At 39.2% G+C, this 24,518-nt stretch overlaps 3 protein-coding genes across 3 annotated transcripts; 2 read left to right on the forward strand and 1 right to left on the reverse strand.

Moving 5' to 3' along the window:
- Window positions 1-4,219: 4,219 nt before the first annotated feature.
- Window positions 4,220-10,478, forward strand: LOC122967543 (Golgi-associated plant pathogenesis-related protein 1-like). The gene is made up of 5 exons (XM_044332241.1): window positions 4,220-4,439; window positions 4,856-4,933; window positions 5,325-5,474; window positions 8,916-8,972; window positions 10,366-10,478. Exons 1-5 carry the CDS (start codon window positions 4,220-4,222, stop codon window positions 10,476-10,478), a joined length of 618 nt encoding a protein of 205 aa, XP_044188176.1.
- A 6,344-nt stretch (window positions 10,479-16,822) lies between these two features.
- On the forward strand, window positions 16,823-19,500 carry LOC122989741 (tubulin beta-1 chain). Its single transcript, XM_044362779.1, has 4 exons — window positions 16,823-16,955; window positions 17,876-17,984; window positions 18,112-18,222; window positions 18,323-19,500. The coding sequence occupies exons 1-4, from the start codon at window positions 16,899-16,901 to the stop codon at window positions 19,381-19,383; spliced, it is 1,338 nt and encodes a 445-aa protein (XP_044218714.1). The 5' UTR covers window positions 16,823-16,898; the 3' UTR covers window positions 19,384-19,500.
- A 577-nt stretch (window positions 19,501-20,077) lies between these two features.
- On the reverse strand, window positions 20,078-22,731 carry bcl2l16 (BCL2 like 16). The gene is made up of 3 exons (XM_044362780.1): window positions 22,596-22,731; window positions 21,884-22,495; window positions 20,078-20,348 (listed from the first exon to the last, which is right to left on the reverse strand). Exons 2-3 carry the CDS (start codon window positions 22,364-22,366, stop codon window positions 20,220-20,222), a joined length of 612 nt encoding a protein of 203 aa, XP_044218715.1. The 5' UTR covers window positions 22,367-22,495; window positions 22,596-22,731; the 3' UTR covers window positions 20,078-20,219.
- Between the last annotated feature and the right edge of the window lie 1,787 nt (window positions 22,732-24,518).

The following is a 24,518-nucleotide window of genomic DNA, read 5'->3' on the forward strand; positions in this document are numbered from 1 at the left end:
CCATGCAGTATTAATAGTTTTACTTTACTAACTTACTTATTGAAAGGTTTTGGTAGTTCTTCTACCATTGCCGATACAAACATTCCCATTTAGAGAGAGGGGGCCCCCAAATCACTAAATCCATCCCTGGGCAGAGGGCTGGAGGATGATGATGAATGAGGGGGAAATGGCATGGGTTGGCTGGTGGTGGCAGGTGGTAATGGGTTGGACAGCAGGTAGGCAAGTAGGCAGGGTTGTAAGTCCAACACCTTGTAACCTTGTCTGAAATGTGTACTACCAGTGTGCCTGAAACAACAAACTGGCGACGAATGGGCAAAGAGGCGGAGTAGATGGGCCTTTTCCAAAATAGCCCCTACACCCTCTCCCGACCCACCTCCACTCCATTTACACGTTAATGTGGAGGGTCCACCATATTAAGTGCCAGCCCAAACCAACGTGCAACACCTATTGTGTTCGTCATGGGAGACGCTCAGTACAAATGTTAAATTCCATACGACCACCCATACAAACATTTACTCATAAACTGCTCAAACTTACATAGACATTTAATATTGCCACGCAGGTGTTAAAAAATGAAAGGTTACATTGCATTTAAGATAAAATATACCGTTCTCTGGTCTAGAAAACAGTAGACATACTCATTTAATGGCAAAGTATTGTATATTTACAGGGATTGTTGCTAAACCGTGCAGCTTCAACATAAGAATGCAAAACGAGAAGACATTTACAAAGAAAAGAAATGCAAACCAAGAGGCTTGGGAGTAATTTTAGTATTATAATATTAGTATTTATTTTTTTCCATGGGCTTAGACCTACTGTGGAGTGAATGTAATAAGTCATCTCATCTCACTGCCCACACTGGGGGATGTTGAAGTCTACCTATGTTTTAAAGTAGTGTCATTTATATATATATATATATATATATATATATATATATATATATATATATATATATATATATATATATATATATATATATATATATATATATGCTCAACAGCCCAACTGTTTTGGACAGGAATTTCTATAAGTTGTTTAGATTGTTATCCTTCATATCTCTTAGATACCTAAGAAATGCATTTTGTGTTTTTGATAATAAAAAGACTAAAAAAAAATGTCTTCGCCTTCTGGAAGATGTCCTCTCATCTTTCAACAGCTGGTGGATGATGGCAGAAGTTGCCACCTCAACCATTGACAGTAGATAAAGATTCATTTTAAGTACATAAATATTTATCTACAGTCAACGATCCCCACATATGCTGATCGGAAACTATGGTGAAAAAGAGTTATGGCAGTTGCTGTTTCTCTTGGAATGGAGACTGTACCCGATACACAGTGGTAGAAGAAGTACTCATCCTCCAGAGTCTGGAGGATGGGATGCACCCACGACGGGCAGAGCAGTGCTGTTACCGCCTCAAGTACATCAGGGCAATAGCTAGAGTGATGTTTCTCTCCATGCCACAAATAATCTCTTATCAAGGAAAAAAATTATCATTTTAGCAGGATGACATCTCTTTGGCATCCCATCTCACTTCAGAGAACAGAGCCTATCAGATAGAAAGTCACAAACACACACACACATTGGCCAAACAGGATGTTTCATTTTTGTGGTTTGCATTTCTGTGGGAAAATTAAAGTGTGTGGATTGATGAATATTAAATGGCATGTGAACCCAGAATGGCTAATTTGCACCAAGTTCAATGTCAAATGTAAATTAGAGAGCTAATGCTCCATTTGATGAATGACAGCAAACAACAAATTGTGATCTGCCTTGTCAATTAAGTCAGAAAAGTATTATATAAGTACAGTCAATTTAAGATTTAGAGCTTTACAGACTTGTAGTAATGGCTGCAGGGCATGAATTATGAATGATAGACATTAAAGCAGAGAGAGCTTTAATAGACACCAACATGTTGTCAAATTACTGACAGTGAGAGCAGTATTGCGCAATGCCACACACACCACCGATGGTTCAGACCAATCAGCGTCCTATGAGGATTCTTAGGAATCCAACTGCCTCACAAGATAAGATGGTGATAGACGGTGATAGAGAGTCCAATCACCTGCCAAGTACTTTTTGAAAGTGCCTGCCTTTTTCCAAACAGTTTCCAAGGATGACCTCTCAGACGGTTCTGCACATTGGTTTATAATAATATGAAATAGAGATGTACTGCAGTTACATTTTATCCTCTATGTCAACAGTAGAATTACATAATGCCTTGCAAATCCAAAAAAGACTAAATGTACTTCATTCTCAAGGTTTGATGTTCGTACTTGATCAACGGAAATCTTTGTTTCAACCAAAACTTGAGTGAGAACTGACTTTGTTTGTTTGTTGTTGATAATTTTAATATTTGTTCATTTTTAGTGTGTTTGTGTGTCTGTAAAATGGACGCTTTGTGTGACTGAATTCTTTTTGTAATGTTGTATACACTCACTGTGCAATTTATTAGGAGCATGTGCAATCTAATGCAATCCAATACAACAGCAAGCTTAATACCTCAATAATAAACATAAAGTAGAATTATCACCTTTCTGACAATGACCAAAGCTTCATAAAAGTAGAATTTACAGCAGAGCTGTTGTATTGGATTGCATTAATCAGCACAGGTGTTCTTAATAAAGTCCTCAGTGAGTGTATACAGTATGTCTGTTGTTTTTCAGTCTCTTTTGTAAAGGAGATCTCAATCTTAATGAGACTTCTCAAATATATAAACATAACTAAATCATTTCCCAGCAATGTGCACTTGCATATTTGATTTGCCAATGCAGTGTATTGTCGGATGAAGTAAGTAGTGCTGGTCAACTCTGAATTCTTTTCTTTTCTTATTTTATTTTATTATATTCCATAGCGATCTGTGTCAGAGCCCTATTGTGCTAATCCAGAGGTTGCAAATAAATGAACGATGAAGCTCCATTTCCTGATGCAGTGTTACTTCTATTAAAGGGAAGTGTTCCTCACTTGGTGTCAAAACTCCCCTGTAACACAAAACCACAATTATATAACAACTTTACATTTTGTGAGCAAGCTACACCAATGATGTTCTAAACATTCAGAGTGAGAGTTCATTGTAGAGTTGTGGGGTGTGCAACTCATCCTGGTACTATGATTAGTGCAATATTCGTTGGATTTGTGGTAAACATAAGCATGCATTAAGGGCCTTGGAGTGGTTTTGTATAGCCAGCTAATGACAGTCATGTGCTTTTGTCTGTGTTAAATTCAGGCCTCAGTTTGTTAAAGCCACAACCTCTTTTACAATATCTCAACATGCCTTCACTCCTATGTCGTCTATTTACGTGTTTTCTTTGGCAAAAGATGTATACATCTATGTAATTGCCTTATTAATCAGTTAAAAGTCACTTAGGGGGTGATAACCGAGACTGAGCAATACACAATACACCTGGTTATTATCTATGGATTAACACAGTCACGAGCAAATCTTAAATACCAAGAAACCAGAAATACACCTACTAATTATCACCTGCTTGAGTACCTTTCCACTGTCTAAAAACAATATTTTTTATGCACATTCTTTGCTAATGTCTCTGGGGACAAATATGACAAAAAGAATGAAACCGCATTTGCAGAATGTGAGAATATCCTGCAAACAACACTGTGCACTCTGTGAGTTATCTCAAAAAGGATAAGTGGCCAGGTGAAATAATTACAGGCAAGGGCTGGCTGTCTGTCTCCTCCTATATGAAAATGAGGAGGGAGTTAGAGGTCCAACTCATGCATATAAATACAGGCTCCAAGACAGCTAGAGGAACTGTATCTTTGCAGACCTCAGGAAAACACTCAGGTAAGTGCTATCAGATTACTGTAGTAACAGGAAGGTATTTGTGTTTACTGCTGGTAGATAGGCCCTCCACATGATGAAATGACTCCTTTCTCACCACTAGACTCTGCCTTGGCACCTGGCTGATACTTTGTGAATTTTTGACTTTTTTGATACTAGATAAAAATCTGTTGGATTGTGTTTTTGTTGATTCTTCTCAACTGTATTCTTACTTCATTTCAGCCTTCATCACCACAAACACAATGGCAGGTTAGTGCACTGTTTATCACACTATAAGAACATAAAGGTATCATCATTATGGTGATTTGTATTATCATATGGCATGATTCATCCTGTCTATATCCACTATCTTTGAATATGCCAGCCTCAGTAATTGCACAGCATATTTCCTCTAAGCACTAAAAGCTCATCCATTGATAATGTCTTTTTCTACAGATGCAAGCTTTAAGCGGGAGTTCCTGGAAACCCACAACGCCTACAGGGCAAAGCACGGTGCGCAGCCGTTGACCTATAATAGTGAGCTGAACGCTGCAGCTCAGAAGTGGGCTGATCACCTGCTTCAAACCGGCTCCATGAAACACAGCAAGAGCGGAGAGAACATCTTTAATAAATGGACCTCTGCACCCCTTAAACTGACAGGTGGATGATACACACAACCTGACTCTTTTGCATCCTTTCATCAATTCATTCTTTTATTAAACCTCCTAATCACATTCATTCCAAGTTGATTGCTGGTTGATTCATTTGTTCACCTGCTAGCCTTTCAAAATCACAGCACTTTTTAAAGTGAGACTGTGGAACTTTTGCAAGAATAATATAAATATTCTCCTGTTAAAAATGAAAAGTTGAATTACTAAGCAATAAAACACACACCTTCGAATGTCAGCAAACTGGGGGGGTTTGCAGCTACAGCCTAACTTGTTCTGCTATAACCAGTAGCTTATGGCGGCAGCTCTGTTTAAGCTGTAGAACTCAAACTCCCAAGCACCACTTCAAATGTGCATTTTGCGTTCATAATTTGCTATTATGCTTTTTTTCTCTCTTTCATGTTTCAGGAAAAGAAGCTGTTGAGTCATGGTACAATGAGATCAAGGATTACAACTGGAGCAGGCCTGGATACAGTGACAGTACTGGTAAAAACCCACCTGATGAGTTTCATATTCATGCCATAAATAGAGATTAAAATATGTAAATGAGTAAAAATGTATCACTTCATATTTATCACTTTAAGAATAAGACATGAGAAAAAGAAAGTTAAGGTACAAATGTGTTGCTCTGCAGTAATTTGTTGGGGACAGATTGATCAAAATCGAAGGTTTATGGTATTAACCTTAATTTTATGAATTACAAAAGTAGACATACAACATTATGATGGCATGTTTTCCGACAGATGTAAAACATAGGTACAACTCCAAAATGCTTTTGCATTTAAAGCAGAATTAGTAGAAAATTAGTCTTCTTTTGCAAGTTAGAATCACAGCAGCACACTCTGACAACACTGCACTGCTGTGTTTCTTCCTGCAGGTCATTTTACTCAGGTGGTGTGGAAAGAAAGCACTGAACTGGGTGTGGGCCTGGCCACTGATGGCAACAATGTCTTTGTGGTTGGGCAGTACCGGCCACCTGGTAACATGAACATGCCGGGATACTTTGAGAAAAACGTCCTCCCGCAAGGTAACATATTACCACAGTTTTACATATTTTACTGTCTGTACAGCAGAATAAATGCATGTTTCCAAAGGGAAACTATAAATGTATAAAATAAATGTATAGTTTAAAGAATACTTTCGTCAAATTAAGTACAATTTTAAATGCAGAGATGCAAAGATGTCTTTTTTATATTATTGTTATGGTTCACTTGAAGTTTTTGTACTGTTCACTGATACTAACCAGTATGAAATAACCAGCTTTGTATACATCTAAATTCATCCTCTGGGTTGCATACAGTGACTTTTCTCTCATGCAGTCTCTTTTCAGTCAGCTGACATATTGTTTTATTTTATTAATTGTATTTTATTTTTATCTGGTGCAGGTTTAAGAATATTCACATTTTTCCCGTGCTTCTCATGCTTTTAGCTGTAACATCTCACCTGTATTCACTGAAATTTTTCCAGCATAAAGGTTGTGCAATTTACAGCTGGAAGAGAGGCTGGTGGAGCAGACAACACCTCCAATGAGACAGCTGGAGTGAGCCCAAGAAAAATCTGCACGCTGCTGTAGAAGACCTGGACCATTCCTGCAACCATCAAACCCACATTACTAAATATTCCATGCTGTAAATAAGTTTGTTTTTTTAAAAACATCAAATAAAATACATTCTGTTTCTAAGTTGTCCTGATTCCGAATGATTTTAACTGAACTAAGGTGCAACATAAAGCTTGTACATCAATGTGGCATTGGTGTTTCTGTTTCTAAATATTTGAGAAGATCTCAAATTATGCACTACATTTTGTTTATATTTATGCACTAAAGTCCATAAATTCTGTTGAAAAATATAGTAGTTAAAGTTTATGAGCCATCAGTGTTGAGCTACATTAACATTCACATTTAATAGATCTACAGACAGATTAAAGGAAAGACCTGAAAACCCAAACTTTACTCATGCAAGTATGTCCATTTTATTCTTGTACTCCACTACAATTCAGATGAAGTATTTTACTTTGTACTCCACTACATTCATCTGATAACTTAAATTGCTAGTTACTTTTCAGTTTCAGATGAATAATACAAATGTGATCAACAAATAAATTGAGTTATTATTGTAGGTTAGCCCCACCTTTATAAGGTGCAATATTAAAGTGATGTATATATTCATGCATGAATAATTATAATCCAATAAAATAATAATCATTATTCTGAAATGGGCCATTCTGTATAATGAGTAGTTTTATTTGTGGTACTTTAAGTATATTTTGATGTTAATACTTTTGTACTTTTACTCAAGTCAAAGTTTAAGTGCACAACTTGTAATATTGCTGTTTTACTGAGATCTGATGTCTTCCAACACCGTCACCAGGGCCAGTATACAACAGTGCATGTATACAGTCACCAAAAGTTAAAAATTAGGTCCTAAACCTGTCAAAATTCTAATATCTTTGTTCTTATTCTTAAAATTAACAGCAGTCAGTTTACAGTAACCAGCAGGGGCAGCAAATACACACTTTCCATATTTTCCATATTTTTTCAATGTATGATGATCAATCAAATGTTTACATGTTAGTGTGATTCCTATTGATGTTCACAGTAAACGCATTTAAATGTATCCTAAAAAGTGCAATAATTACTATATAAATTGCTGAGCTGTGAAATACAAGAATTCAGCTGAGTTTGAAATACAACGAATAATAAAACATAAAAATTACAAATTAAACAGGTAAATATATAAACTTCTCAGTATAAGCTTTTCATGGTTTTCAGGTCAACCCCTGAGTTATTAAACATGCATCTGATTGACACCTGTCTTTAAATGGTTACTATATCCTCCTTTAATCTTGTATGAATAATATCTCGTACAGCATACACTGATAATGTCAGCATAACTGTTGGGGAAATATCTTTCACAAGCTTCTTGCATGTTTCAGTATATTGAGGCATATGTTGGATATAATGAATAATGGGTACTGTTAATATACGCATACGCATGAAGCTGTGATGCAGCTCTGATAACTTTTGGAGGCTTGCTATTGTCTGATTCAGAGGGAGGTATTGTGGGTAGACATAATTGTAGTTCTTATTTAGCAGCACTTAATCAGCACTTAAAATCAACTTTGATCAGAATTAGTTTGGGTTTGGCAATGTGATATGTTTTGACTCATAAATCAAAGATTAAGACTTATAGCACCATTTCTTTGAAGTTTTATTCATACCAGCCAAAGGTCTGTATTTTTTTTTTTTTTTTTTTTACCTAAATTTACATTCTGACTCAAATTTCTTTTGATTTAAAGCATTCTTCTTCAGACTACAAAATATTATTCATGAAGAACAATACATCATCTGCAACCAAATGTAGAATTTAGAATATAGCTGTTTAATCTTAATATTTGCAGCTGCTGCTTTCTTGTGAGCTGTTATCCTATCTCACACATTTGCTGGGTTGTTACATCAATTTTTCATTCCTCGGGGGCTGCAAACAACAAGAATGAAGCTGGCACTGCTTTTCCTTATAATTACATTCCATTCACCTTCATCATCTGCACTTGACAACATGGTACAAAATACTCCTCATTATAAGTTTGTTCTGATACTTACTCTATACCAGCAGCAGAATTCCCTGTGAAAATGGATAATTTCATACTTCATGTACTGTAAACCATGTAATGTGCTGCAGCATCTACATTACCATATTTCAGTGATATACTGTGTGTGTCCACATTAGCTGCATTTGAAAGTAATTCCAAAAAGTACAGCCAGGTGGCAGCATAACACAACAGAATGTGCCTCCTCTACATGGTGCATTTTAAAACAGAGCCTACACAAAAACTGGCTATCTATGTGTTTGCACAGATTCACTACACAATTAGTTTTTATTCAGTGCTAATTTACCTTTGATGTCTATAATCTTGCAAGATTTGAAACTGCTTAATTAAAAAGTGGAAATAACATGAATTGCATAACTTGTATGGAGTAAAGTATGGTGCATAGTAAGGGACTACATTTCCCATCAATCTTTTTTTTTTTTTTTTTAAAGTCACATGAAGATGATCCAAGCAGGTGTACAGTGTGGAGTGACCCAGAAGCTACTTCATTTGCATGAATTTAGTATTCAAAACCATGAAATACAACGTAATACACAAAGTAAAGGAAACCAGACGATACACTTTTTCAGAATATGTTTGATTTCACATTATAGGAACAAATGATGTGTTTTATGTTATTAAAGCTAAAACACTGTACTCATATTTAGAATGTGTTTGTAAGCTCTGACATATTACTTACATGCTCACATTGCATACATGTAATGAAACTGTAGTCCATCATCACTGGAGATGCTGTGCTGGTAATCACACAGGGCAGTGTAGTGAATCAGCAATATGCAAAGCTCCCATGTATCAAAATTATACAGATAAGAATGAATGTATTCTGTGTCTGCCTGTTTTGCCTAATGTTCACTGTCAGGGTATGAGGAACAGGGAGGCATGCTGGGAAAACCTACCCATCACCAAAAGGTCACAGGTTTGATTACAGTAACAGACACATGTTCTGGTAGGATTTAACTGAGGATCATCTCTAGGTATGATTATGCATTGAGTTATTCAACCTTGTCATTGGATGATCATGTCTGGCTATGATCATCAGAACATCATATTTGCATGGCCCTTTATTTACTCTGTGTTTGGCTGGTGTACATAGAGCGCCCTCTAGTGGATAGCTTCTCAGAAAAATGGCTTTCATTTAGCAGTTAGCTCCACCTCACTGACATCATTGTCATAAATCCAGACATGGAGGAAACCTGATTGCTTCGTACTTCCTGTATGGTTGACTCTTCCACACTGCAGTTATTTGTAGCTGAATAAAGCCAGAGTTTTTACAATGTGCACAGTATATAGATAGTTCCTCTGTGTTGTGGGTTTGCCTTTTGTATTAGCAGGATTTTGGATGCATGATCATTTCATCTGCACACACAGTGAAGATTTTATTTCAGTGACATTGGTAAGATATAATAAGCTGTATACATGTGTAAAGGTAGTAAATATACTGTAAGTACTGTAATATTTTACTACAATGAGTCAATATTTGAGAAATGAAGCAACATCTACTGTTGCATTGTGTTTAAATTTGTTTTGGTTTTTTTTTTATTAAATTTAAGTAATTTTAAATATATAGCACATTTCATTAGGCCTTAAACTGAATGTGCTGTGCATTAAAATGAACACAGCAACAAGTAACATGTACAGAAGAATATAAGTAATAAAATACCAGTAAATGCAACAATAACAAAAGAAAAATATGTGAAAAACCAACCAAAACCCCCCAAGATACTGACAAACCCCACAGAATATTTTTTTCAGTTTTTCATAACCAGCTTCAGATATGAATGCTCTCATTTTTGATGGAAAGTTGCCATAGTTCTGTTTCTGATTTGACTTTCACAGTCACATCCACATCAGTGATTCCAAGCTTCCTGACTTGATCGCTGTATTTCAGAGACAGACTCAAAGTGTGAATACATTCTGCCTCTGATTTTCTTCTGTTTCTAATTGAGACCACATTTCCCATAAACCCTGTTGCTTCCTGATCCCTCCCCTTTGCTGACATTTTAATGTGTTGGGGGAAGTGGTTTCTCAGTCAGCCTCCAGCTGCCAGGATCTCTGCAATGCAGCTCTGTGATCATTAGAGGCGGACAGTCTTTTTGCTGATCACATTTTGGTGATGGATATGATGTGATTTATAGATGCTAACATGCTACATGCAGCAAATTAAAACAGTGTTAAATACAGTCAGTGAGAACCAGAGATGTAGACACAACAGTAGATGCTTAACTAGTCCCCCGCCCCCCACCCCTGGTGCAACGCCCCAACATCATGACACTGGTGTATTTCTGTAACATAATATCCTGTGCTTGCAGGGTGGGCGGATGCATCGTGGACTTCCCCCGGATCAGGCTTATGGACCATCATGCTCAGTAACTGTGGGGCTGTGGCTGTGCATAGCCTGCTGGTGACTGTCTGGCTGCATTAGCTTCCTGACTCAACTCTCTGGAGAGCAGCCAGAGAGATACAGCACTCTTAAAGACCCATTACACATAGTGAGTTATTGGGAAAAATCAATGGAAGGAAGGAAGCATCTCTAGATCATGGCTGATAGAAACATTTACTACATTTTTCATAGACAAATATGTATTTATCTTCTTTGGCCAAATATGGTATATTATCTTCCGGGAATGTGAGCAGGAAATACAGTATCTACAAACAAAATGTTCTTTCAGCTCTCTTTTCCATTTTAGCTCATGTTTTAAAGAAATTTAACTGTATTTTGATTATTTATGGTCCAATGTCTGCCCATCTACTATTCAGATGTATAATGAATCAATATGATAAATTAATCTACAATTTAACACATTTAAAGATGTGGCTTAACCACCAAATTGTATGATTTCCACAGAAGCAGTTATGGATACCCTGCTAAGCTAGTTAGCTTTAGCAGTAGTTTAGCTGTAGCTTAACTATGCTTCATTTAGTTTAAACAAATTACAATAATATTTTTTATTTACAGATGAAAAACTGCTAGCGAAAAATCAGCCTTTGCTAAGGCTAGCTGTGGCTATCTCTTGCTAGGGCTAGCCATAGCTAGCTTTACTCACTAGCTCTTTTACTGCATCTTCAGCTGTCACTATGTGAAGACAGAGCAGGATGTGTGATTCTGAACTTCTAGAGCCCACTAATTACCGAACCAGGATGCAGTTTAGTTTTTAGCTCCATTTTGTGGTTACTGCAAATACTGTGAGGCACAAAGATTATAAATCTCATTATTATACATCTCTATGGCATAACACTTGGTTAAATAGATGTCAAAAAGTCAGATTACTGGTTATTGTACTTGACTTTGTAGGGCAGCATTGGTTACAATGGAGTTTTTAAGTATCCATGTACCTCTAAACACTGTTAATGAGCTATCAGTGCCCTAAATCCAAAATATCAGTATCAAGCTTCAAACATACATCTCTGTAAAATGTCTATTCATTCTGCTTCTTTCCCACCTGAGCCATTGTATTTTCCATCCTCATTTACAATGCTAGCTCTGGGTGTAACCTGCATTCAAATGGACACAGTATGTCGTGACACACTGATTGTGTATAATGTGTGTCTGCAGACTGAAAGGACTGTGGTTCGCAGCAGAATGTGAGCTTGGCTGAATGGTGCTGCATTGGGGAGTCAGTAACCTGATATGAGAGTGAATCAGCACACATACTGTACATGAGTCCAGCTGTTCCTGTCTAACACCTGTCCATCCTGATAACCCGTTACCCACAATATCTACTGTATGTAACAGTGCCAGTCCCCCAGCTGGTACAAATCAATACTCTGTTGTTCTCAATATTCATTTAGGTGTTTTTCTGTGAGTTCCTGTGTGTGCATAACTATTCTTCACAAGCTGAAGTAACAATATTGCATTTAATATGTTGAAAAACAATTGACAGCAATATTATAACATAATATGGGGCTTCATGTCCACATCTGTATTTTCACTCTCTGATCTCTGATCTGTATTTAACTCTGTTTTGTATTTACTTCTGACCTGAGGCGTCGTTTTACACTACATACCAGCGCATTGTTCACACCCAGTGTTTCCCAGCCTCCAGGGCGTGCACACCATGAGGGGAGGAGACATTGCAGGGGAAGCACACATGACCAGGGGGGGAGAAATGTGGAACACAACAAAACTTGATTTATTTGGGAATAGAAACCAGCTTGATTTACTCAAAAAGCAAAACAACAATAACAGCGCAAGATGGGTTTTGACAAAGAAGAAAAGAAAAATTAGTGATGTTTATCAAGCAAACACATCAGTCCAATCCAAAATATGAAAAAGCCTCGTGTTTATTGTCCAAAAATATGGTATTTATGAGCAAAATTTTGGTGCAGTTTGGATTTACACAACAGACACAAATAAAAACATTAGTGAAACGAAACATGTTCATGTTCTTTATGATTGTTCAGTCAAATTCAACTTGGCTTCTTTGGTTACTAGCTGATGAGAATTCAATTGATTTCTACGTTGGAGGGGTGGTGGGGTGGGGGCCTTAAAGTCCCCCTCCTCTGCAAAATGTGTTTTGCTTATTGTTACTTCACTTTAATGTTTAAGCTTTAATGTATAATAAAAAATAATATCATTCATTAATCTTTACCTATCTGCACTTCCTACTATGTCGTACTGAAGTGATGTGGAGGTAAATTCCATTAGCTGGCTTTTTCACTTCTACAAAATATAGCAAATCTTGGATTCAGAACAACAATGAACACCTATAATGTAACGTGTTTAGACTCTTCATCATAATCCTGTGTTGTGTAAATATTCTGGAGCTGTGAGATACTGCTGGTTTATGTAATAACTTTATGGTCTGTCTGTATTAGCATATTCAAAGCAAGGTACATAAAATGAGGATGTTGAAAGTCCAATACCAATTTTGATCACTGAAAATATTAAAATGACATCTGAACACTATGTTCCCTCTCAGATCTCCTTCCTGTTAGACAGTGACAGTGTTTGTAATGCTTTCTGTGGACATATTGTATGATCAAATTACATCACTGACTTCACAGGTAATTTTGTTAAAGCATTACAACATTTGAGCAGGATTGATGTGGGGCGTGTCTCTCCCGGCAGCATCTGCTTCCTTTATGTAATATTGATCTGGCTGCTGGAGGCTGAGTGCTGAATGCTGCAGTGTCCTGACAGAAGCTGAGTCAGGGGGAGCAGCACTGGTTCAACAGGGCTTCACAGAGACACACTGCGTGTAAGCACACTGTGGAAAGTGCTTCATCATGAGGTACCGGATTCATAAAACGCATCAAATGGCAAAATCTCCTCCCAGTGCACTGAAAAGGTTTTCATGCATTAAGCTCTAGCTCACCTACTCAAGCTGTCACCACAAACCACTCAATGTGCACACATCATCCTCCCAAAGAACAGGTTCAATGAATAATTGATCAGTTATGGCACAAAGGCAACAGACTGCAGAGGAACAAAACTGAGCGAGATCAAAGAAAATATCTACCAACTCTAGAGACTCTGTCTACAACAAACACATAACTGTCTGGCTCAGTGCTATTACTGGAATATGTTTTATTGTTTGTCTTATAAAAATAGAACAGGTCAGATCTTTTATCTTCATACAAAAAGACAAAGAGGCAGTTTTATAAAGCAACCACATTTCATACTCTAAATGTCTACATACTTTTGTTCATGGTTTGGGCCCCTTAGTTCCAGTGAAGGGAAATCTTAATGCTACAGCATACAATAGTATTTTATACACCAGTGTGCTACCAACTTTGTGGGAACAGATTATGTTTGTTTGTTTCCTATTTTAACATGACAATGCTCTGAGCACATAGCCAGATTCATGGAGAAATGGTTTTCCCATTTTGGTGTGGAAGATTTTGACTGATCTGAGACAACTTTCATTTTTGGGATGAACCGGAATACTGATCATAAGCAGCATATTAATGCCCTTAGCAGTAATCATATATGGGTGTAATGTTCAGGCATCTGCATACTTTATTGACCATGTGTAACTCATGAGCAGAAAATTAATTCTAAATTAAAACTAAATTAATTCTAAATTCAATTAGAAGGTGAATTAATAAGATTATATGACAAAATTATCATTTGACATTGTTACATGAGAAGAGCTCAGGTGACAGAGTAGGTCTGAATCAAAGGCTTCAGCAGCTGCACATCAGGAAAACCAGTAAACTCATTTGGTCAAATATTTAAAAATGTGACAGTTTGAACCAGCTAAGAACATACTGTAACACATGCTTGGATTATATGAGGTAGCCAACTGCTAACAGCTAACATCATTGGTGATGCCTTTCATGGATGTTCCCTTCAATCCAATGTTGTAGCCTTTGGTTTAGGCCTTCATGCCTAAATTGGCTAACTACTCTTTTGTTACAGTACCAACAGATAATTTTAGAGTATATTTCCTTTTAAATGTTGACTTGAAGACAGTGTATTTCCAGTATGTTTTGTTCCCTCATGTCAAATATGGCTGATGTTTAACAATTACATTATACTGAAGATTTCTGAAAACTGTTTAGGGAAAGATCATTGTGTTGGTTAAATATATTATGTATATGTTAAATGGTTTTGTAGAAATTGGTTTGTGCTGTGTGAATAAAGCACATCCTTTCTCTGGCCCCAGGGACAGAAGAGAACCCCTGCAGCTGGTGGCAGATTCAGTGACTGCAGCAGTGATGGGCTGTGAATCTTGGTCCTTAGCTAAGAGGTGCTCTCCAGACCTACTATACCTCCCAGCGACATCCAATAATTACACATCAGCTGTTGCAGGGTTATAATTCATCAGCTTCCGTCGCAGGATAGTTTTGCCAAATCCTAATGGATAAAATCACTGACTACAGTGCAAGATAGCAAAGCTGAACACTATGGGTCTGTATAACCAAATGTCTGCATGTCAACTTAATACAGTGTCGGCAATACAGTGACACACCTGAAAACATAAAACTACAAATCACAAGGCCTAGATTATAGACAAGGGAGCAGCACTAAAAGCTAGATGATCATGCTTGCATCAAGACTCATCCTCTGTGTGACATATCTGTCATGGAGCACACAGAGGAGGTCTTTGTGTGTCATATTACAATGCACACACAGTAGAGACTATGAGAGTGACCTACATACAGTATAATATGATAAGCATAGCAGTGGTGTTCCTGTAAAAAACACAAAGGCCCAGGCTGATGAATTTATAATGACACTACTTAGATTTAATGAGAAGCACTCAGTGAATCACTATTCATTTATCCCCAGAAAGCCTTCACTAGTCTGCAAAAGAGCTAATCTACATAAAAACTCATGGCATGCATCGATACTGCTCTAAGGGCTGGGTAGGTCCATGGAAAGCTTATTTAAAGCCCTGTACTAATGCACAGAAGTCTGCAACACCCAGTGGGAAAGCCTAATCATCATGGCGACAACCACCTGGGAGTGATGTTTCCCCCCGCAGTCCTTAGAGACACAGCCGTGGCAACTGCACCATGCAGGAGAGCTGGCGTCGCAGCCACATTCTTGCCTGGCATTCAGATTAACTATTAATAAGCTCATCTGCCCTCATTCCACAACTCTGCTTTACAGCAGTCAGTGCAGTCCACACCTATCTACAGCCTTTTTCTTTCCTCCAGACATCCGGTGTCTGAGTCAGCCCCTGTACAATGTTATGTTTGATCTTCACAGAGGTTGAATTCTTATATTGCATTTCACATATTATAATCAGAATTGAGCAAGAATCTGCAAAATGTTCTGTCTGAGATGGAGTCTGACAGGTTAAGGGCTCATATTTAGACTGGACAAAATACGGACTATTGGTAGTATGTTCATCTTGTATAGAAGTGATCCCCATGCTATTAGTTTTAGAGTGACCTGGCTCTTGATTTTGATCATCAAATCTGTCTTAAACTACTGCAACCACATATGATGATTACCATTATGTGTCATATTTATCAGGGAATTGCGGGTCTCTTTTTGTTGGCTCCCTTGTTGATAATCCTATAGGCCTACTGTTCACTGTGATATAAGCTCAGTGCCTAAAATGTATACATTCCTCAAATACTTATTTTTATCTTTACTTTGCCATAACACCATACAATTCTATATTCATTGAGATTTACAGTACATATATGTCATTGCTTGTGGTTTCTGTTATACACCATCAATGCTGACAATTTAGCTTTACATTCCAAACATGTACCCAAGCTCATTACTGACCCATGAAAAAGGAGACCTAATCTGTGAAATGAGCTGCTGCTGTGTTTAGCTGGAATGAAAAGCTGCAAAATCTCTGAGGCACATGACTGAAAATCAGTGCTGTAGCCATGCACACTCATGGCCAGTTCTGGTGGGGCAGTTTCCGCTAGCGAAACTTCTGCTAAACTGGACCATTGTACTCAATTAGTCAGCCACGTGGACTATGGATAACTAGCAGACAACGAGGGTTACTCCCTTATAACTGATCAAAACGAAATATTTTCAAATGATCGACGAGATAAAATGTTTCGCTGTCTATATCATAGTCTATACCGCGGATGTGACATGCAGAATAAAATCTGTTGTCAGTGTCGCATTTTCATTCCGCCATCATGAGGGAAGTAGGCCAACGTCTCTACATTATATATTAGTCACACGTTTGAGATGAAAGTGATTGACAGTCGAATTTGGCCAATGGTGAATAAGCCTTTAAAATCTGATTGGTCTAAAATTATGTCTGCAAAGGATCCTTGCGAGTATCAGCCAATAGATATTCGAGCTGAGGAGCAGAGGGCGGGCCTAGATCTGATATAAAATAGAGAGCTGAGGTACTGAGCGCGCACATAAAGAAATCCGAAGTCATTCGTTGAAGGGTCCATCCTACCTCCAGACAAAATGAGGGAAATTGTGCATCTTCAAGCCGGCCAGTGCGGAAACCAGATTGGTGCCAAGGTAAGCAAACCTATTTGTGTATTATGAGTACTAAATTTAGTTATTTTATCCCGAAACACCGTGTTTTCTGCTCGATGAGCCGGTGCTTTGTGCCAGTTGGCGTCCCAGAAACCACACCCTAGGAATATGAATGTGCCCTATTTATGAAAACTGCCATCTAACCTTAAATCTAAACATAATGTGTTTTGGAGATGCATTTAAGACACTAATACGTCGAGATATAGCCGAATTAAAAACAATTTAAGCATTTTTTTGGCATCTTCTAAAATGTATCTGTTGAAATCAGTTAGCCAGCTCATCTGTATTAAACACTCGTAGTTAACCGTTAACGTTACTGGCAGGATTAACGGTAACGTTAACTGAAATGGCTTAACGTCACCATTGTTCATTCGACAAACGTTGCTGCAATGCGAAAAAAGGAAGTGGGGATTGCAGATTGGAGGGAGGAGGGAGGGGGGTGGGGGGGGGGCGTAATAAGCTTTGTTGTCGGATGAAATAACGTCATGAGAAATACAACTGTATGTGTGAAACAATTTTTCGACGGTAAATTCAGCTGCTTTTGTAACATTGTTCCCGGCTGGCTGAGGCCTACTTGGCGTTGCTTTTTGAACAGCGCCCGGCTTTTGCCGGGAGTGGGCGGTGTTGGCGGTTAGTGACGTAGCAAGGAATTTTCAAACTCATAACCCATGGGTCACAGCCAATAGGGGGTCAGGCCGCGCGCGCTCAAAGCGGCACGGCGGGAAATTTAAGTTTGAGCTAGTAAACATTAATCTTCACATATGCATTAAACCCTACTCTAAAAAAAAAAAAAACACAATTAACGCAGTAAATAAACCAGACTTGATTATGGAAAAAATGTTTGTTTCTGATATTTTATTTATTACTCGGAGCTAATTTTATATATCTGATTTCTAATACAGTTTTGGGAGGTGATCAGTGATGAGCACGGCATTGACCCAACTGGTACATACCATGGTGACAGTGACCTGCAGCTGGACAGGATCAATGTCTACTACAATGAAGCCTCAGGTATGTTGACATCAGCTGTGATTTTTTGTTTTGTTTTGTTTTTTTTTTTAAAATTGCATAGACGATACAGATGTGGTTTTTTGTTTTTTTTTTTCTATCTTCCCTCACCTCTTCTTTGCATTTGTAGGTGGTAAATATGTGCCCCGTGCCGTGCTGGTCGATCTGGAGCCAGGCACCATGGACTCTGTGAGGTCTGGACCTTTCGGCCAGGTCTTCAGGCCAGACAACTTTGTTTTCGGTAAGTTTTTCTCTTGTGTACATTAGTTCAGAAACTTTCGGCCATTACCCATGAGGCCCCCAGAGTGCTGCAAAGCTTAATCTTGATTCTTCTCTTGCAGGCCAGAGTGGTGCTGGCAACAACTGGGCCAAGGGTCACTACACAGAGGGTGCAGAGCTGGTGGACTCTGTCCTGGATGTGGTGAGGAAGGAGGCAGAGAGCTGTGACTGCCTGCAGGGCTTCCAGCTCACACACTCCCTGGGTGGTGGTACTGGCTCCGGTATGGGCACCCTGCTCATCAGTAAAATCCGTGAAGAGTACCCCGACCGCATCATGAACACCTTCAGTGTGGTGCCTTCCCCAAAAGTGTCAGACACAGTCGTTGAGCCCTACAACGCCACACTATCAGTCCACCAGCTTGTAGAAAACACAGATGAGACCTACTGCATCGACAATGAGGCCCTATACGACATCTGTTTCCGCACCCTCAAACTCACAACCCCCTCATACGGTGACCTCAACCACTTGGTCTCTGCAACCATGAGCGGTGTCACTACCTGCCTCAGGTTCCCCGGACAGCTCAACGCTGACCTGCGTAAGCTGGCTGTAAACATGGTGCCATTCCCCCGTCTGCACTTCTTCATGCCAGGCTTCGCTCCCCTCACAAGCCGAGGCAGCCAGCAGTACAGATCACTCACTGTCCCAGAGCTCACCCAGCAGATGTTCGACGCCAAGAACATGATGGCTGCCTGCGACCCACGCCATGGCCGCTACCTGACTGTGGCTGCTATCTTCCGTGGCCGCATGTCCATGAAGGAGGTGGATGAGCAGATGCTGAACGTGCAGAACAAGAACAGCAGCTACTTCGTTGAATGGATCCCCAACAACGTCAAGACCGCAGTGTGTGACATTCCTCCCCGTGGCCTCAAGATGGCCGCCACCTTCATCGGCAACAGCACAGCCATCCAGGAGCTGTTCAAGCGCATCTCCGAGCAGTTCACAGCCATGTTCAGGCGCAAAGCTTTCCTCCACTGGTACACTGGCGAGGGTATGGATGAGATGGAGTTCACCGAGGCAGAGAGCAACATGAACGACCTGGTGTCTGAGTACCAGCAGTACCAGGACGCCACCGCTGAGGAGGAGGGAGAGTTTGAGGAGGAGGGTGAGGAGGAGCTGGCCTAAATGTATCATTTTTACAAAGTTCTGCTAAATCTTTGCAGTGAAATGTAACGTTCCAAGTCTTTCCAGTTTTCAGTGTTCTGTCTGCTGTTCATGTTAATAAAAGTCCTGCATATTTGAGGTTTGTCTCTGTGGTTTTAATTGAATATCGCAACTCTCCATGACTTAGCATTTCTATCTGGTTAAAGGTTTATTTTACCAAATGATCTACACTGTACATAAAGTGTAGGTGCATTACTGCTTTATTTACATAAATGCTACATTTCCTGCCATTAGTTCTAACTGTAGATGAGAAAACAATTAGCTTCAAGTAGGCTTGAACTCCAGTGTACTTGGGTCTTACTTGATACTTTAATTTACTTCCTTATTAGTCTGAAGAAAACATACTTGGCCTAATGGCAATCATACTTGAGGATTTCAGCCTGGTGACACCGCAGCACTAATCCTGAGTACATGGTAGACTTTGTACACAGCTGACATGGAGCTCAGAACAGATTTAATTTATAATACCAGATCAAAGTACATATACTGCTGCAAACATTGTTAGCTCACTTCTCTTCAGCATGTGATTGGCTTAAGTGCTCCTTACAGCAAAGGTTTGTATATCTGGTACAACATTAGCTACATGCTACAAATTATATTTACAGCAGGGTATGGAGTACTGACATATTAGTGTTTGTGTGTGTGTGTATATATATATATATATATATATATTGGAATACATCCATGGTTTATACAGATTTTAATGATACAGCAGGCCTATAAAACCTCAGTAGACACTGATATTAGAGCAGCTGTTTGGAGAGTTTCTGGTTCTGGCCACTAGATGGCAGTGTTGGCTAAGCCATTCTTTTCCACAGGCAGTAGGTGAGGATGCTTATGGCCAATGCTACGAGTGTCCAACAGCACACTTTCTTCACCTGGCCCTCCAGGTTCTGCTTCTCTCCAAAGCGTGACACAAAACCACCCTGCCAGAGACAAGAAATAGATTTGAGTGTCAAGTAGTATGAAATATTGCATGTTTTTTACAAAATACTGAGAGAATATGGCGTTAACATTTTTTGGAGTGGAGTTCCATTCTTAATGCATAAAGAGGTCATTCACATATCAGTAAAGACAAGAGTGTAATCTGATGGAGAGAAAACTCTGTGATCGATTGTTTTGAATTGTTATTTTTAATTGTTGAAACAGAATGAGGAAACCAATAATGATTCTTTTGTTTGTTTTTTCAGAAATTTTTGTATCTGTATTTTTAAATCAGTGTTTTTGACATGGAAATTTGTCCAAAGAGGTCAATTTTTCACACAACTGGCTTCATTTAAAAGTCACCACAGACCAGCATTTTTAATGGCATCTTGTTTCTAAACTGAATGTATTTCAGTGTATCTATTTTAAACAGGTTGCTGATGTACAACAACGCTGGACATGGCACAGCACAAAAATTCTGGGCCCCAGGTTTCAATGTGTGACAGTTTGTTGTAATTTCATTAATTGTAAGTTTGTTTGGAACTATAAACTGAAACTGAAATAATAGGGGCCTTTCGTTTTAACAGACGGGGTCACAAAACAACAGTCAGGTTACCAAATGAACAGTGAAACCTGTTTTTCTTGCTGTAATCATTCCTCCTGTTCATACTGACCATTAGAAGATCCCTTCATAATGACCTTACAATGGAAGTGATGGGGGACAAAATCCACAGTCCTCCTTCTGTGCAAAAATGTATTTCAAAGTTTATCTGAAGCTAATATGAAACTTCAGCGTTCAAATGAGTCAAATCAAGTAGATATCTTTCAATGTAACAATCTTTTTAGTGTCAAAGTCCCTCTTTTTGTTACTATACTTCCACCTGCAGCTCAACAGGGAAACACAAAGAGGGAATTTGATGCTAAAAAGACTGTAACTGTTTCAGATATCCACTTGATATGACTAACTCAGACTGCTGAAGCTGAATATAAGCTTCACATCAACTTTTAAATGACTGTGTGGACACACTGTGGATTTTGGCCTCCATCACTTACATTGAAAGCACATTTGAAGGATCTTTTAATATCTAGTATGAACAGGAGGAATGATTACAGCGAGGAAAACCTCTTTCACTGACATAAAAATTGTGAATCTGTCCTTAAAGTAATTTTGATGCACTGTCTTGAGGCCCTATGTCATAATCTACTTTTAAAACCTTCATTAATTCAGCTGACATTGTGCTTACATTGTGTATATGTATACATTTGTGTATGTTTAATCAAATTGCCACAGACTAATTGACACACAGCAAACCTGGAGCAGGATGGTACTCCGCAATAGTAGTCCCAGTTGGTTTCTGGGGGTTTGGGCACAATGGGTTTAAGTAGGTTTGACATGGTAGAGCAGGGCTGTAAGGCTGTGGATGGGTGAATTGTTCCAGTCTGTGTTGTATAAAGGTCATCTGGTTGCTTACAGGTTTAAATACATGTGTGCTGTATAAAGGAGAATCAGCTCATATTTTCACACATGAACTCTTACCCATCCTCCCTTGTCTTGTATCTCAGGGCAGATGACCCTCTCCACATATGCCCCCACACACTCCTTCAACCGGGGCAGGACTGCAACCATGCCCCTCTCATGGCAGTGCAGGGCCATCTGGCCAGCCAGGACATACACTGACAGCACGGCACTCCAGGCCAGGTCCCTGCGCCGCCCCCCTGTGATGGGGGGGAAGAAGTGTTCATCCAGGAGGCTCATGAGCATGGGGCACGCTGTGTTCTCCGTCACATCCTGGAAGACACGAGGCCAGCGCCTGAAGAAGATGGGGAAGCGAATGAGGAGTTCGTCGCCTGCGTGGCGCAGGGCTGCAGTGCAGGCTGTAGGGGCTGGACCCATGGTGCCATCTGCCCCCCCTGTGGTTACATAGTCTATGTAGTCATGAGCCATCAGGAAAGCCTCTCTCACCAGTGGGTCAGGACTGTTCAGGCCAAGCCTGGCCTCTGGCACTTCAGACTGACACATGGCCACCTCTGACAGCCACTTCACTAATCACCAAGCTGTATTCTCAGTAGGCCGCAGATGACAGCTGCATTGCCAAGCAGCAAAACCATTCTCTAAGTCACATCAAGCTGTCACAGTGGCTCGGGGATGCTGTTAATATTACATTTTTAAAAATCACATTAGTATAGAGAGCAGGTAATGCATACTGCAGTGTCATCTCAAATGAGGAAATAAAGTATTCACCACTCACCTCCTCTTCATTGAGAAACACAGGTGGTAAACATATACACTGAAAGAAAATACACAGCCAGCAGGTGAAGTAGCGTCGGGGTCCAGAGGAGTGTGTGTGTGTGTTGCGGCAAGACTGGGTCACCCAGTCCCCTCAGCGGCTAAATATAGAGCCCTTGTTGGAAACTGACACTGATCTCCAACCTCATATGCACAATCATAGCCGTCCTGTCACACATCCCCATTCCAACACAAGCAGCAGGGCTAAATACAGACCCTGCAGACAGAGGAGAAACAGGTTAGCTTTACAAGAACAAACAATCAGAGGCAACGTACGCTGCTGATGGGTTACAGCTGGCGGTGAGGCAATAAAATTATGCACATAATCAGGGATATGAAAACTATGAAACTTTTCTCATGTGAGTTTTCTGTGTTTAAAAGCTTCTTTTTGGTTTTTAGTATTAAGCTCATATTGGAAGTGTGCACTTCCACAGGGAATAAATAAATAATGGATTTTACACATTTTACTTCTTTTATCCTGCTTAAAAATTAAAATGATATTTTTTTGTCATACTACCAGATGAGCTTGTACTCCTGAATATTTGGAATAATTTGGAGAATGTTTGTATCATGCAAGGGGACTGAAGTTTTAAAGGGTCTACATTTTCATCAGAACGACTATCTGACAAAGAAATAGTCCCTGTGTTGACAGCATGTTTAAAGGAACTATTTCTTCAGTTGAAAACTGTTCACAGTAGCTGACTGAATGGACAGGATAAAACACCACTTCACTATACTAAAGGTCAGTTGTTAAAATGAACGCCACTTTGAACTCGCCTCTTACCTGTAACTACGGGTGGGACATTATTAACCGGGCTATTTGACAACACAACCTGTCTGTATTTTACATACATACATTCAGCCTGTTTATAGTCCATGGATTGGTAGCGCAAGTCTTTTTTCTGCTTACATTCTGTGTTGTAGTACTGTGTTGACCAGACCAAAGCCATCCTATTAATTTAGATCCCTTAAAGAATACATTCACCATTTTTCAAGTGTGTCTTAAAACAACAGTCAGGTGTCCATATGAACAGTGAAAGAGGTTTTCCTCGCTGTAATCATCAAATCAGCAGTGTGTCCACACAGTCGTTTTGTGCAAAAATGCATTTAAAAGTTGATATGAAGCTTATATGAGGCTTCAGCAGTCTGAGTTAGTCATATCAAGTGGATATCTGACACATTTACTGTCTTTTTAGCATCTGATAAGCTGCTATGGAAGTATAGTAACAACTTTTAAATACATTTTTGCACAGGAGGAATTATTTTGAATCTTTTAATGCTACAGAACTGAATTTTCACTTAACATGAATCCATAGTCCAGAGGAAATAGTCCAATCAGAACTGCTGACTGTAACACAGGGACAGTGATTCTATTTTCAATGCTGTTTGCACCTTAAATTGAAATTCCACTCACGTCCAACGTATTGGGGTGAGACAAAAATGTAGAGATGTGTGCAAATAAAACCAAAACTATCTGTGTGGATCAATATCAGTAGAGGGAGCTGAGACAGTATGTAGTTCTTATTTGGGTGAAGTGACCCTTTAAAGTGCAGCCAGACTTAAATTTCACCACATGGGAGCAGTGGTGTATCACTGGAGACACACTGCTATGTATGTGTGTGTGTGTGTGTGTGTGTGTGTGTGTGTGTGTGTGTGTGTGTGTGTGTGTGTGTGTGTGTGTGTGTGTGTGTGTGCGTGTGCGTGTGCATGTGCATGTGTGTGCGTGCATGTGTGTGTGTGGGTGTGTGGAATCTGATAGGTCTCCCTTGGATTTGAGCACACAACCACTTGTTTACAACTTTTTTTTAAAAACAGCTGTTTTAGCATTGAGTCATACATGCATGGATATTAGTAATCTTAACTCTCCGTAAACTAAAAATATATG

This window comes from Thunnus albacares, chromosome 2, assembly GCF_914725855.1.
Source record: "Thunnus albacares chromosome 2, fThuAlb1.1, whole genome shotgun sequence".
Classification (NCBI taxonomy): Eukaryota; Metazoa; Chordata; class Actinopteri; order Scombriformes; family Scombridae; genus Thunnus; species Thunnus albacares.

Coding starts and splice junctions, on each gene's coding strand:
- LOC122989741 (XM_044362779.1), top strand. CDS start 16,899: ATGAGGGAAATTGTGCATCTTCAAGCCGGCCAGTGCGGAAACCAGATT. Junction 17,985..18,111: donor CTACTACAATGAAGCCTCAG/GTATGTTGACAT, acceptor TTGCATTTGTAG/GTGGTAAATATGTGCCCCGT. Junction 18,223..18,322: donor GCCAGACAACTTTGTTTTCG/GTAAGTTTTTCT, acceptor CTTCTCTTGCAG/GCCAGAGTGGTGCTGGCAAC.
- LOC122967543 (XM_044332241.1), top strand. CDS start 4,220: ATGTCTTTTTCTACAGATGCAAGCTTTAAGCGGGAGTTCCTGGAAACC. Junction 4,440..4,855: donor TGCACCCCTTAAACTGACAG/GTGGATGATACA, acceptor TTCATGTTTCAG/GAAAAGAAGCTGTTGAGTCA. Junction 4,934..5,324: donor TGGATACAGTGACAGTACTG/GTAAAAACCCAC, acceptor TTCTTCCTGCAG/GTCATTTTACTCAGGTGGTG.
- bcl2l16 (XM_044362780.1), bottom strand. CDS start 22,366: ATGTGTCAGTCTGAAGTGCCAGAGGCCAGGCTTGGCCTGAACAGTCCT. Junction 20,349..21,883: donor TACAAGACAAGGGAGGATGG/GTAAGAGTTCAT, acceptor TGTCTCTGGCAG/GGTGGTTTTGTGTCACGCTT.